Here is a 14,801-nt window from a genome sequence, read left to right on the forward strand (position 1 = left end):
TTAATTATTTTTAAAAAATCCTCAATAAATGGAATTGCTATATGCATATATTGATATAATTTTGAAAAGAATTATAAATTTTAAACTTAAAAAATCTTCTCATTATATATCATAACTTGGATGAATATTTTCAGTTAATAGATCCATGGAATGAAAGGAATTTTAATTAGATCTCAGGCATTTTGCATATTGATATCTTTATCAATGGCTAAAACTAAAATGTGGCTAAAGACAAATTTTAAAATCTCTTTAGTTTGGATGCACTTTAACAGAGCCTTTCTAAGATAATATTAAAAAATCGTATTTGGGTCCAGGAGTTTCCCCAATTTCTTAAAGAAATTCACAACTTTTCTAGCTCTGATATTCTTTTACTTTGCTGGGCTCTCATAATTAATCTTTCTTTAAGTTTTCTTCGACTAAACTGGACATCAGTCACCATTAGAATATCTCTGAATTTAAAAAGTTACAAATACTAGTAGAGCTTCATGAGAATATTTGTGAAATGCAAGAATATTTTAGTTTCAAAAATATGTACCAATAACTGACACCAAATGTGTCCCACTGATATGGATACTGGAAGTATATCAGAAAGCTTTCTTTTTCTGGTTCTGGTTAGTATTCTGAAGGGAAAAAAAAAACCAAAACAATACAAAACTTCTGAGCCAAGACTCAGCCTTGAATTTGTGTAAAATTAAATAGGAAAAGACAACACCATTTCTCTCTTGTAATGGGATGACATGCTATAGAGTTATATTTAAAATAACTTCTATTAATTCCTTTAGGCCATGAAGCTGGCATTAATTTCTTTATAAAAAGCTTTTCCATTTATTATCCTAATAAACAGAATGAGATAAAACTGCTTTTCAAGGCAACTAGCCTTATCTTGGAGAGATGCTCATATGCTAATTAAAATATATATATTTTCTGCTCAGTTGGGAGCAAAGAACACAACATAGCTTGATGATGGTATCTATAAAGAAAACCATGAGAGATAAAGCTGTAGCTTTCTCTTTAGTGATACCATTTCCTTCAACAAATATGGGTTCCCTCTCAAGAAAAAATTTGAGCTTTAAAAATGCCAATTCTGAAGCTTTTCTGCTATAATGGAAATGCATGCTTGACACATTAGGAGGAAACATGCAGCTCTCAGGTCATTCTTCCAGCAGTATTTAAAGCTTTAGGAGAATATCACAGGGAATTCACTTTTTAGGGAAGGAGTTTAAACTCAGTAGGACCAAAGGAAGTTAAGGAAGCACATGGGTGATAAGATGTGCTTCCAAATAGCTTCAAAATTCTGTTATTCATCATAAAATGTTACTCTGGAATATACTGAACCTTTACCCGTGACTCATCACTATCATAGTTATTTTATTCTTAAATACTTTTCCTATACATCTTGTTGGAGAAGGCAATGGCACCCCACTCCAGTACTCTTGCCTGGAAAATCCCATGGAGAGAGAAGCCTGGTAGGCTGCAGTCCATGGGGTCGCTAGGAGTCGGAGACGACTGAGCGGCTTCACTTTCACTTTTCACTTTCCTGCATTGGAGAAGGAAATGACAACCCACTCCCGTGTTCTCGCCTGGAGAACCCCAGGGACAGGTGAGCCTAGTGGGCTGCTGTCTATGGGGTTGCATAGAGTCGGACACGACTGAAGTGACTTAGCAGCAGCATACATCTTGTAATTTTTTTTGGGGGGGTACTGTTAATATAGCATATAATTCGTCAGTTTTACACACAAGCACTCTCATTAACTGAAAACTAAAGTGTATATTAAGACAGAAAGATCAGTCATTTTTAGCCAATACATTATGCCGCCAATAGACTACTGAATTTTCTTTTTAATATAGCATTTGTAAATTCTTTATTTGTCCCAAGCAAGGAATTGAATACATACAATGTTTTAAAGCTTCATGCTTGTGAGATACATATATAGTATTTATATATATTCATATTCATATATATGAATAATATAACTCTTTAAAAATATACTAATAGCCAAAGGTACTGTGGTAAAAAAAAAATCTCATAAATATTGGTCATTTGAAAATGCCATCTTAGGTGTACTTCTTGAGTCCGGTAATGTAATACAGAGAAGATGGATTGAGGACAGTCATTTAAGTGACAAATTCTCAGACTATGCCTGTTGGATCATGCTGTGATGGAAAAACTTGTAATGGCCAATGAAAACTGAGATGGAAACTAATAAAAATTCAGAAGCAAGTAAAAATAGTGAAGTTATCTGAGGGCCTTATTCATATTCATTCAGGATAGGTCCTCCTGTCATCCCAGGTAATATTGGTCATGGATCCTTTTCTTCATTATAGGAAGAAAATATTGCTTTATTCCCATAGGCATATTGCTAGCAGAATATGTGATATAGTGAGTAGATATTCAGATACTTGATGAACATATAAAATTGTTAAATAAATTCCAGCACTATGCAAAATTTCACATGAGGAGGCACTTGAGTGTCATGCTAGAAACATCTTTGGTAAGGGCAAGATGGAAAAAAGCTTTGGTGAGTAATAATGAAAATATATTCACTTACTTATTAACATTAAAATCTCCACATATTAAGACATTGGTCATATAGGTCATAAAAATGGTAAATGCCATGGATAAAATCCTCTGTCAGCTTTTTGCTTTTTGACATTTAGAGTCTTTTTTTTTTTTTTTTTTTTTTTTTAACCAGAGGATAATAGAAAACTTCCCACATTCAAAGTTGGTCATTTTCATTCTTTTCAACTGTTTGGGGGAAAAAAATGAAGAAATCTGTATAAATGGTCACAGTATTGGCTGTCCAGCTTGGTGTATTATTCTTCAGATCCACAAATCAACTTGTTAGTTGATAAATTACTAATGTCCAGTGTTTTCCAGAATCATTTTTTTCAGTGTTCCTTAAAACTGTATTAAGAGTTTGTATCTAAATCAATTAGGAAACAAAATATATGCTTGCAAAGTCTAGGATTTTAATGTCTTCTGAATCTGTTGTCTTTGAAATTAGGCATTTTTGTTAGGCATTGAAAATTCACTGATGGTACTATTCACTAGAAAAAGAAATGAAGTAAAGGTAGCAAAGGAACTGACTGAATACAGAATTGTTGGCACTGGCCTTTTCTGTACCTCTGGATTTCAAAACATGAGCCTGTTCTTTTATATTTTAATCAAATATTCAGTCATCTCTAATGTATTTGTCATAGTAAATTTGAGTTATAAGTAGTCAGTCAGATTTGAAAATCATTTTAAGTGGTCCACAATATTTGAAAGTTGTTATAGCTAATCAGTAACATTTGAAGATCATTTAAAAAGGTCAGTTCATAGATGATACTGTATTTACTATGATGGTTTAAGCTATGAATTATAAAATAGTTGGTAACTGCATAAATTTGGAAACTTGCTTTTAGAAGGTGTTTAATTAAAGCAAAGTTTCTATTGTGTGTGTGTGTGTTTAAATCATACCATTTGGCACATGAAAGTGCAGTGGGTGGTATGGCTGAAAGAATATAGGTGGTGGCCCAGATGTTACATAATAAGTAGGATACCCTCCTTCAGCAACAAAGTATGGAGCAGGCTGATAAAAGCAAGTTACGTTGTCTGTATTAGGTAGGATATTCTGTTCTCCAAGTACTTTTAAAGCCATAAGGGCAATCATATTGAGGGTCTGCCTTCTTTCAAGTCCCATGAGGCAAACCGTGCTCTCATTCACGACTCCATGCAAGGTCATGAGGTAGTCATACTTGTTCTTTTCTTCACCTATGAAATGGTTGCGGAGGTATGATTCAATCTTCTTTTGCTGTTCTGCTACATCAGGAAAATCAATGAAGAATCTAGAACACATATAACGTTGCAGGGTCTTGATTTCTGCTTCACAAGCTGGTTTAAAGTCACGAACCAGCAAGTTGCTGTATTTCAGAAGGCCACCACCTCTAATTTCTTCAGGTTTTCTGGTAGATATAAGCTTGTACTGTAAATGTGTCATTGCTTCTTGGAAATCTCCATACATGCTTTCAGCTACCACAACAGGATAGCATTCATTGGTTAGGTTACCATTTTTGTCACTATAGAAATCTAACATGGGATCCAAGACAATTTGAAAGGAATCTACACTAAATTCAAATTGTCGTCTGAGTGAATTAACAAATTTTAGCTCGACATTCTTCCCAGTGTTATTTGACAGAGAGATGAGACTCCAACGATCATGCTTATTGCAAACTTTAACCATCTTCTGCACATAAGCCTCTTTCATGGTATTCAGGGTGATCTTATCCTTTTTTACACCTTTTGGTAAAAAGTCGAATAGACAACCTAGAACTACATCCTTAACAACCTGAAATTCTTGATCACTTGGTAGTTCAACACCAAAAATGACATCCAGATCCTTATAGCTGATTCCATTGTGGCTTGCAAGTATGTAACTTGCTGTGGAACCATTCAATCGAGTATCTTTAACAATAATTCCTTGCTCTATCAGTTGATCTTTCACAACATGAATAATATCTTTTGGTTTTACTGCCAATGTGGGGAAATTTCCCCTTCCATGAACTGGAATTACTTCATCTAACACTTTATCCAGTGTTATAACTTGATCCCAAGTGAGATTGCTGAATCTGATTTCAGACATTATGAGGTCAGTAGATCAACTAGAAAGTAAACAAAATATTGAGAAGAAATTTAGCATCTTGAAATCAGCGTTTAGCTAAAGCATATGAAAAGTCAAGTATAGACTTACCTTAAACATAAATAAAACTAATACTAGACAGTAAATTATCAGTGCATCTAACTGTGTTCAAATATATAAGTGAAATAAAGACCACTATGATTGTGTCAAAATTGTTAGATTGATTGGTTCATGTAAACAAACATTCTCACGGATGTGTTAGAGTTGTAATTATTTTTGATGTGAAATTGTGGGCTTTCTCAATCTTTCTTTATAAACACTATAATGAGTATCTTTGGTGGTATAAATGTTGTTCACAAGACAACCATGGTATATAATAGAGGTTAACTGTCATGAATTTAAAGTGAGATCAGATAGCATGTCTGTGTATGTTAGACACAACTGATTGAACAGCATACTATTTAAAAGCAATATATAGCATCTTTAATCCAAAAGCATCATTCTATTATTGTTTCATATATATATTGTTACTCTCATTTTTAAGAAAATTACTGAAGTCCATTATTACAGTATGAACTCCTTGAATTGCTTGAGGGTAAGGAGAGTACCTAATGCAAAACCTCTTCTATGTTCCTGGTAGTTGTTAAAGAAATGCTGGTTGAAGAAAATAAAGAATGTCATTAAAAAAGAAATTCTACTACTACATTTGTCCCCAAAATGAGAACAATTATATACAAAAGCATAAGATTCCTAATTTTGATTTCTGCAGATTTATAATATGACATGCTTAGAAAATTTTATACTTGGGGAAATATTAGGAAGTTAAAATTATAGACATTATAAATATAACTAAATTTAATTATATTATGATCTAATTGGGTACATTTATAGTTATTACATGGATCTTCAAATACTTTCTTAAAGCTATTTAAACAATAAACCTAGTAAATGAAGTTCATTAGAGACATAGATTTGGGTTTAGGCATTCTTTCCAGAATTCCAGAAATAAAAATTACACAGAGCTTAAGACAGATTTATATAGACAGTATTCATACTTGGCTTAACTAGGGAGCTGTTAGAACAGAGTTTAAATATTTAGCCTTTTATGTTGTGCATTTCCCCAGTAGAACTATAGCAAATAGAATCATCTTATTTCAAATCTACTGAATCATTGACTACACTAAAGCCTTTGACTGTATGGATCACAATAAACTGTGGATAATTCTTAAAGAGATGGGAATACCAGACCACCTTACCTGTCTCCTGAGAAACCTGTATGCAGGTCAAGAAGCACCAGTTAGAACTGTATATGTAAAATGGACTGGTTCAAAATTGGGAAAGGAATATGTCAAAGTTATATATTGTCACCCTGCTTATTTAACTATATCCAGAGTACATCATGCAAAATGCTGGGCTGTTTGAATCACAAGCTGGAGTCAAGACTGCCAGGAGAAATATCAACAACCTCAGATATGCAGATGACACCACTTTAATGGCAGAAATTGAAGAGGAACTTAAGAGCCTCTTGATGAGAGTGAAAGAGGAAAGTGAAAAAGCAGGCTTAAAAGTCAACATTCAAAAAACTAAGATGATGGCATCTGGTCCCATTACTTCATGGCAAATAGAGGGAGGAAAAATGGAAACAGGGGCAGACTTTATTTTCTTGGGCTCCAAAATCATTGTGGATGGTGACTGCAGCCATGAAATTAAAAGATGCTTGCTCCTTGGAAGAAAAGCTATGGCAAACCTAGACAGTATATTAAAAAACAGAGACATTACTTTGCCAGCAAAGGTCCACATAGTCAAAGCTATGTTTTTTCCAGTAGTCATGGACGGATGTGAGAGTTGGACCATAAAGAAGGCTGAGCACCAAAGAAATGATGCTTTCAAATTGTGGTGCTGGAGAAGACTCTTGAGCGTCCCTGTGGACTGTAAGGAGATCAACCCAGTTAATCCTAAAGGAAATCAACCCTGAATATTCATTGGAAGTACTGATGCTGAAGCTGAAGCTACAATACTTGGGCTAATTGATTTGAAGAAATGACTCACTGGTGCTGGGAAAGATTGAGGGCAGGATTAGAAGGAGGTGACAGAGGATGAGATGGTTGGATGGCATCACCAACTCAATGGACATGAGTTTGAGAAAACTTCAAGATAGTGAAGGACAGGGAACCCTTGTGTGCTATACGTTCCCCAAATCCTTTTTTAAATGCAAATTTATTTTGCAAATGGAAAATTTTCTTTATGGAATGGCAAATTTCCTGTTAAATATTAGGTAAAAGTTAAAAAACTCAATGTCCGAGGGAACTGCCTGGCGACCCACTGGTTATGATTACGTACTCTCACTGCTTAAGGCCTGGGTTCAGTCCTTGGTCAGGGACCTAAGATCCCACAAGCCATGTAATGTGTCAAAAAGGAAAAATAAATCAATGGCCTAACCCCACACTTACAATCTTCATTTAATCCCTACTTCTAATCACTAACAATCTGAAAATAAAGATCATTTACATTGCTATACTGACATTACTGAAGTTATCAAATTTGTTTCCATAAAAAAGTTTCCAGGACCTTTATATGTAAATAAAACCAACAAAAAATAAACAATGTGTTACAGCCCAGACAGGAAACCAGTGCTCTTTTACTGTAAAACCTCCAGTTTAGTAACACTAAGGTGTCCTGTTTGTGTGAATGCCCTGAGCCTGAGATGTACAACCAAGCACAGAGTGATAGCTGTGTCTGGCTCTGCGGTTCCATGGATGTGCCTCATATTGCTTAAGGCAGCCCCGAAGGGGGATTCTGACATGGGGTTTATACAATCCTGCCAATGTCAAGAGGTGTCCTTTGTCCCCATGAGGGGAGCAGCAAAAAATGGATGAGCGTATCGTCTGAACTTTCCTTTCCTGGTCAACTTTTCCTGGGCTCTTTGACCATTTCATAACTGCTTAGCGAATTGAAGCTACTAACCTTGAGGGAATTGAAGCTACTAACCTTGTATGCCAGATTGTAGATTTTTGGAGAATTTTTCAATCCATGCTGTTGTGTTCTTCTAGCTAGACCCCCATCTCAAGTTTTGCTAGTACTATAGTACCTAACCTTATTAGAGATCAAAAGTTACATCTCAGCTGTTTTCTTATAAACTGCAGGCAGGAACACATTAGGGAGCTAGGTGGAGCTCTAGCTCTAGGAACATCTCCTTGGCAAGAAATCACTCTCCCGGCAGCCTGCATGAGATCCCAGAAACCCAGAGATGAGTCCTTGTCATGCTCATGCCTCTGGACTATATGGATAGAGGCAATGCTAGCAAACATGAGATTTCTGAGAATACAAATCATGGAATCCAAGATTTGGGTACATGGAAAGCACACCAAAAGGCTACTCTGTAACACCCCAGGTGGCATCAGGGGAAATCAAATAAAGATCTTGATGATAAAGGACTGGACATCAATTTGGGGTGCTCCCAGGTCCACCCCTGGTGCATCTCCACCCATCCTTGCTTGTGAGACGAGGAAGGTGGACAACTAAGACAGTTTGGGATGCCACCAGGTCCACCCCTGGGTGCATCTCCACCCACCCACCCCCCCCCAATTTGTGGAAAGAGTAAGGGTGGACATAAACATACATTTTGGGATGCTGCAGGGTCTACCCCTGGCACATCTCCACCCCTGCTCAGTGGTAGAACGAGGAGGGCCAGATGAAACAAACAATGCACCTGTCAGTAAGGTAGATGAAGTCCAACCAGATGGTCAGAAAGAGGAAGCTTTTGGTGGAGAGTCTACCTCTTCCCCATCTAGAGCAGGGAAGGATGCCTCTGGTAGAGAAACAAAAGTGCTGGATGCTGATTTTTCTCTCTTATAGATGGGAGCTTCATATAGTTCCAGTACTACCCCTTTAGACTGCATCTTCAAAAACTGGGATAAGTTTGATCCCCAGAGCCTAAAAAGTCCCTTATATACAGGCATTCTTTGATTTAAGAGAAGACCTCATCTCCCCAGAGAGACAATCCCTGCTGGAACAACATCTTATCAGTCAGTCTGCCCCTGTCATCAGAGCCAATTTGGTTTAAATTTTAGCTATGAAGGAGAGATGACATTTTTGACACTGGATGGCCATGATATTCTTTAGAATCCAGTGAAAATTGATTAAAATAAAATCTTTTTAAAACTGCAAAACTGGTTCCTTTTACATGTACAATTAGGAAAAAACTAGCTTGTTAAAATACATTTTTTTTTTTTTTTTGTGGAACTATGATCCTGTCTGAGAAGCAAAAACGTGCCTAGAAAAATCCTGAAGTTAACTTTCCATGTCCTTGAGAGATTCAGGCCACCCTGTCTGAAACTTCAGCTGTGAGCAAATTAGCAGAACTTCAAGCCAAGGGGAAAAAAAGGACAAAGAGACATTTTAAATCTCAAGTGAAAAACTGAGCTCTCTGTTGGTCCAGATTTATATATGTCTCAGTGGTCTTCGTCTTTGGATAATACTGCTGAGGTTAATTTGTCATAGTTGCTGAAGGAAAATAAGATGTATGTTTTTAATAAACAGACATAAGGGATGGAATTACATTCTATTAAAGGAAAAGGAAGTTAAGTCTGACTTATAGGTGATTGTTCTCTGAATGGGAAAATAAAATGATGAATTCAGAAAGTGTAAAAAAGGTTTGTAGCAAGTATACAAAAAGTATGTGACAAGTGGAAGAAAGTTTTGTGCATGGCATAAGTACTTTAAGACATTAAACTGCCTTTGAAATATTTTATTATTACTTGGGCTAAGTATAACTATTGTTTCACCTTGAATATAAGCCAGTGCCAAACTAGAAGTTGGTTTCCTCTCCCTATTAAAAGAACAAAGTTTTCTTAGAATATGGCTTTTGATATGTTATATTGCCAAGAGGTTTACTTAAGTTATTAAAAAGACACTCTCAGTTTAAAGCTTATCTCAGTAACCAATCTGTAAATAAAGATCAGATGCTCCAAAATCTACAACCAGGAGATTAACAACAGGCTATAGTCATTTAACAAACTAAATCAGATAACCTGGAGATATCACTGGGTTATACCTAATGGAAGTTCTTGACTTAAGTTCTTACTTAGAATGTTGCCTGTTTCGAAAGTGTTGTCCCTTACATTATCAAGTGTGTGACAACGATTGTAATAGAGTGACTCTATATATGAGAAGAAGCAACAAGACAGACTATTTTCCTAGACCAAGAGGCTAGTAAGACAGGTGTGGTCCAGAAACTTTTGCTACTCAAAGGGCCTAGTACAGTAACAGCACACTGAGTGGCCTATCAGTGAAATCTTCAACAGACCTGGAAATGAACCTTCCTACAAGATGGTAATAAAATGTCCCCAAACCATGGTCAAACTCATAGCCATGATGGGGTTCTGTGATTGAAAACTGGCACTTGCTATCTGCCTCTGCTGCTGCTGCTATTAGCTTCAGATGAGTCCGACTCTGTGCGACCTCATAGACTGCAGCCCATCAGGCTCCACCATCCCTGGGATTTTCCAGGCAAGAACACTAGAGTGGGCTGCCATTTCCTTCTCCAATGCATGAAAGTGAAAAGTGAAAATGAAGGCGCTCAGTCGTGTCTGACTCTCAGAGACCCCATAAACTGCAGCCTACCAGGCTCCTCCGTCCATGGGATTTTCCAGGCAAGAGTACTGGAGTGGGGTGCCATTGCCTTCTCTGCTATCTGCCTTTACAAAGATTAAAACATGGAAACATCCCCTGAGAGGAATTCAGGTAGAAATCAGAAATTAGGCACTCACTCTGTACTCTGGGAAAAACAGACAAAACAGACCTTTAGACAGTCAGATATTTTCAGGAAAACAATTTTTCTTGAGCACAAGTTCTTACATCTTCTCATACCTCAAAAAAACACTAACATTGTTAACAAGATTTGTCTGTTAAAGTTCAGGTTGTCACCGTTTGAACTACTTCTAACTGGATTTGTTCCATTCTTATAAACAGGGCAACCCAAGTGTTGACTCTATCTAGACCAGGATCAAAATTACTACCAAATGTAACCTGATTCTTATTCTTGTTTGGACCACTGATTACAATAATTCTTTTACTGATTTTTGGTGTCTGCCTTTTTACTTTCTAAAGGATACAACAACTTCCTAGACAAAATAACGGTGATACAGAGATTCTGGTCATTCTTCAAAATGGACTCCCCTGATGTTCCACTCTGGTCACATATGTAATCTTCGTTTACAAGCTCTCCTTGGTGAAAAACTATCTTGACTATAATAATTATAATCATATTATTCTTGCTGTTTGCTCCTTACATTTGTATCTGTATGATGGGATTTGTTTCTAACCGTTTGAAAGCTTTTAAATTACAAATGATCGTTCATCCCCCTGCAGTTTCTACTACCTCCTCTAGTTATTACTTGGGGCTCTTAGATCAGAGACCCTAAATCAAAGGGTAAGGAGAAAATGTTGCTTCAACAATTTAGGGTCAGTACCACTCACCAGCAGGAAGCAGTTCTAGACAGATTTCTTTGCCCCTCTCCCTTCAGCAGCAATATTCTCCTAAAAGAAAAAGCAGGGAGAGAGAGAGCAGGTTGACAGGGAGTCTCAGAGTGTCTAGGACCCCCAAGAAGGAGGAGGCAGCAAACATTTTTTTAAATTCATACATGCTTTTGCCTTATTCACATAGGACATGTTTTGCTTAAGCTCTGTGTTACTATGACAACAATCTATCTTGCCTAAAAACTAGCTTTCTTTAGGCCAAGAGCTAATGGTTGCAAACAATATTTCTCACATAGGGACATGCTGCTCAGATCAAGCTCTCCCTGGCTAGTCTTGAACCAATGTTATTTCAAAATGTATGTTATGAAAAAAGGTCTGGGTAAAACTTCCACAGCCTTGAGCTCTGGGTTAACCCATTCCTTCTGGCTAATCTCATGCTGATGTCATCTCAGAATGTATGTTACAGGAAAGGGTCTGGGGAAAATTTTCACAACCTTGAGGCATTCCTTTTACCTATTCTCAACAGCTAACATAGAAGTATATAATGCTCTGCTTAAACTAGTGAGGCAGGTACTTTTTCTACCCCCTTCTGATATCTATGTCAAAAGCCTTTTCTATCACTTTCACTTTAATAAAAGCCCTGCTACACAAAGGCTCTTGAGTGATTGAGACTGCATCTTTTGTCCCAGAATTAAATCTTCCTTGGAGACCACAAATCTGGCACCGACCACCATTCACCATATGCTAAACTATCATCTTGGGGGCTCATCCAGGATATGAACCCGGGACCTCTCATGACTGAAGTGAAAACCATGCCCCTAGCCCAACTAGCCAGTTGTGTCTGTGACACAAAAGCTCTGAGTGATTGAGACCATGTCTTTGGTCCCAGAGTTAAATCTTCTTCAGAGACCATCAATCTGGCAGCACCATTCACTAAACACTGTAAGCTATCAGTATCTTAACAGGCTTTTTTTTTTTTTTTAATTTGGAGATTTGGATTGACACATATACACCATTGATAAATAGATAACTAATAAGAACATACTGTATAGTACAGGGGACTCTAATGCACTATGGTGACCTGAATGGGAAGGAAGTCCAAAAGGGAGGGGATATTTGTATATGCATAGCTGATTCATTTTGCTAAACAGTAGAAATTAATACAACATTATAAGAGAACTATACTCCAATAGAAATTAATTTTTTAAAAATTCCCAGCAGAGAACATTTTTTTTTTGCTTGATTATTGTGCTAACCCATAGCATGTGATACCAGTTAGAGATAATAAAATATCTGAGTCAGTTCTAATGAGGTGGATGAAACTGGAGCCTATTATACAGAGTGAAGTAAGTCAGAAAGAGAAACAAAACTACTATATAGTAACACATGCATATGGAATTTAGAAAGATGGTAACAATGATCCTACATGAAAGGGAAGCAAAAGAGACACAGATATAAAGAACAGACTTTTGGACTCTGTGGGAGGAGGTGAGGGTGAGATGATTTGAGAAAAAGGCATTGAGACATGTATATTACCATATGTAAAACAGATGACCAGCACAAGTTTGATGCATGAAGCAGGGCACCCAAAGACTGTGCTCTGGGACAACCCAGAGGGACAGGGTGGGGAATGAGATGGGATGGGGGTTCACGATGGGAGGACACATATATACCTGTGGCCAATTCATGTCTATGCATGGCAAAAATCACCACAATATTGTAATTATCCTCCAATTAAAAAATAAAATAATTTAAGAAATAAAAGTAGTGAAAGGCAAAGTAAATGAGTTGCTTTAAATGGGATAAAAGTGATTTCTGTGACAGTAGAGAGCTTCAGTGATTTAGTTGCCTGATTACAGTAAGTCTGTTTCTAATATGCATAATATTGATAGGACTGAGATTGAAGATTAATGCACTTTTAACTCACTTTGCCTTGAAAGACATGAGTATTTTGCAGTTATCACTACATATCAACAATTATCTATGTATCTCAACTACCTTGAGTCCACAGTAATCATGCATATTTCTTTTTATAAATTCCTACAATATCCACCTATATCATCTTAAGGCAATGCTTAGAATGGTCACCAAATCAGAACAAATATTCCTTTATAGAGATAGGGATGATTCCATAGAATATTTCAGATTACAGGCATACTTCAAAGATATTTTGAGTTTGGTTCCAGACAACCACAATGAAGCAAATATTGGGAATTAACTGGCAGTCCCATGGTTAGGGCTCTGGGTTCTCAACATCAAGGGCCCAGGTTCAATCCCTGGTCAGGGAACTAAGATCCCACAAGCCTTGTAGTGTGGGGCATGTTGGAGCCACTCCTCCTTCATTATGAACTCTTGGAGCTAGAAAAAATATAGACAGCCATGTAGGGTGAGATTAATAAAGACCCTAGGTTAAATGAGAAGCTAGATCTGTCTTACTAAATAAGCAAATATTGCAATAAAGCAAGTCATATATGTTTTGGTTTTCAGTACATATGAAATTTGTATTTACACTGGTCTGTAGTTTATTAATGGAGTAGGAAATGGCAACCCATTCCAGTATTCTTGCCTGGAGAATCTCATAGACTAAGGAGCCTGACAGGCTACAGTCCATAGGGTCGCAAAGAGTCAGACAAGACTGTAGCGATTTAGCATGCATGCATGTAGTTTATTAAAGTGTGCAATGGCATTGTCTAAAAAAATGTGCATACAGTAATTAAAAATACTTTACTGCTAAAAAACACTAACCATCACCTGAGCCTTCAGTGAATCATAATCTTTTGCTGGTGGAGGATTTTTCCCCAATGTTGATGGCTGCTGATTGATAAGGGTGGTGACTGCTGAAGATTGGGGTGCCTATTGATGCTTTTGAACTGTGGTGTTGAAGACGCTTGAGAGTCCCTTGGACTGCAAGGAGATCCAACCAGTCCATTCTGAAGGAGATCAGCCCTGGGATATTTTTGGAAGGAATGATGCTAAAGCTGAAACTCCAGTACTTTGGCCACCTCATGCGAAGAGTTGACTCATTGGAAAAGACTGATGATGGGAGGGATTGGGGGCAAGAGGAGAAGGGGACGACAGAGGATGAGATGGCTGGATGGAATCACTGACTCTATGGATATGAGTCTGAGTGAACTCCGGGAGTTGGTGATGGACAGGGAGGCCTGGCGTACTGCAGTTCATGGGGTCGCAAAGAGTCGGACACGACTGAGCGACTGATCTGATCTGATCTGATCTGATGGCAATTTCCTAAGACAATGAAGTTTTGGCACATCAACTGACTTTTCCTTTCATGAATGATTTCTCTGTAGCATGCAATTCTGATTGATAGAATTTTCTCACTATAGAACTTCTTTCAAAATTGGAGTCAATCCTCTGACCCTTTATCAACTTAGTTTATGTAATATTCTAAAATCCTTTGCTGTCATTGCAACAATCGTCACAGTATCTTCCTCAGGGATAGCTTTCATCTCAGGAAATCACCTTCTTTGATCATCCATAGAATTATCTCTTCATCCACTAAAGTTTTATCATGAGACTGCAGCAATTCAGTCACATCTCTAGCACCCACTTCTAATTCAAAGTCTATTGCTATTTCTACCATATCTGAAGTTACTTCCTTCACTGAAATCGTGAACCCTTCAAAGTCACCCATGGGGGTTGGTTATTTCAAACTCCTATTAAATGTTAATATCGTGACTTCTTCCC

General features: G+C 37.2%; 1 protein-coding gene across 4 annotated transcripts in view; it reads right to left on the reverse strand.

Annotated features, from left to right (window-relative positions):
* Positions 1-1,831: 1,831 nt before the first annotated feature.
* Positions 1,832-14,801, reverse strand: part of TENT5D (terminal nucleotidyltransferase 5D) — a 75,256-nt gene continuing 62,286 nt past the window's right edge. For 2 of the 4 annotated variants that reach the window (XM_055563742.1, XM_055563743.1), the window contains 2 exons: positions 11,097-11,156; positions 1,832-4,641 (listed from right to left, as the gene is read on the reverse strand). In XM_055563742.1, the coding sequence (XP_055419717.1) occupies positions 3,450-4,622 (1,173 nt within the window). In that variant the 5' untranslated portion in view covers positions 4,623-4,641; positions 11,097-11,156 and the 3' untranslated portion in view covers positions 1,832-3,449. Of the gene's footprint in view, positions 4,642-11,096; positions 11,157-12,338; positions 13,455-14,801 lie in introns of those variants that run through there. The other 2 variants (XM_055563744.1, XR_008708111.1) reach the window with 2 other exon arrangements.

This window comes from Bubalus kerabau, chromosome X (genome assembly GCF_029407905.1).
Source record: "Bubalus kerabau isolate K-KA32 ecotype Philippines breed swamp buffalo chromosome X, PCC_UOA_SB_1v2, whole genome shotgun sequence".
Lineage (NCBI taxonomy): Eukaryota > Metazoa > Chordata > Mammalia > Artiodactyla > Bovidae > Bubalus > Bubalus kerabau.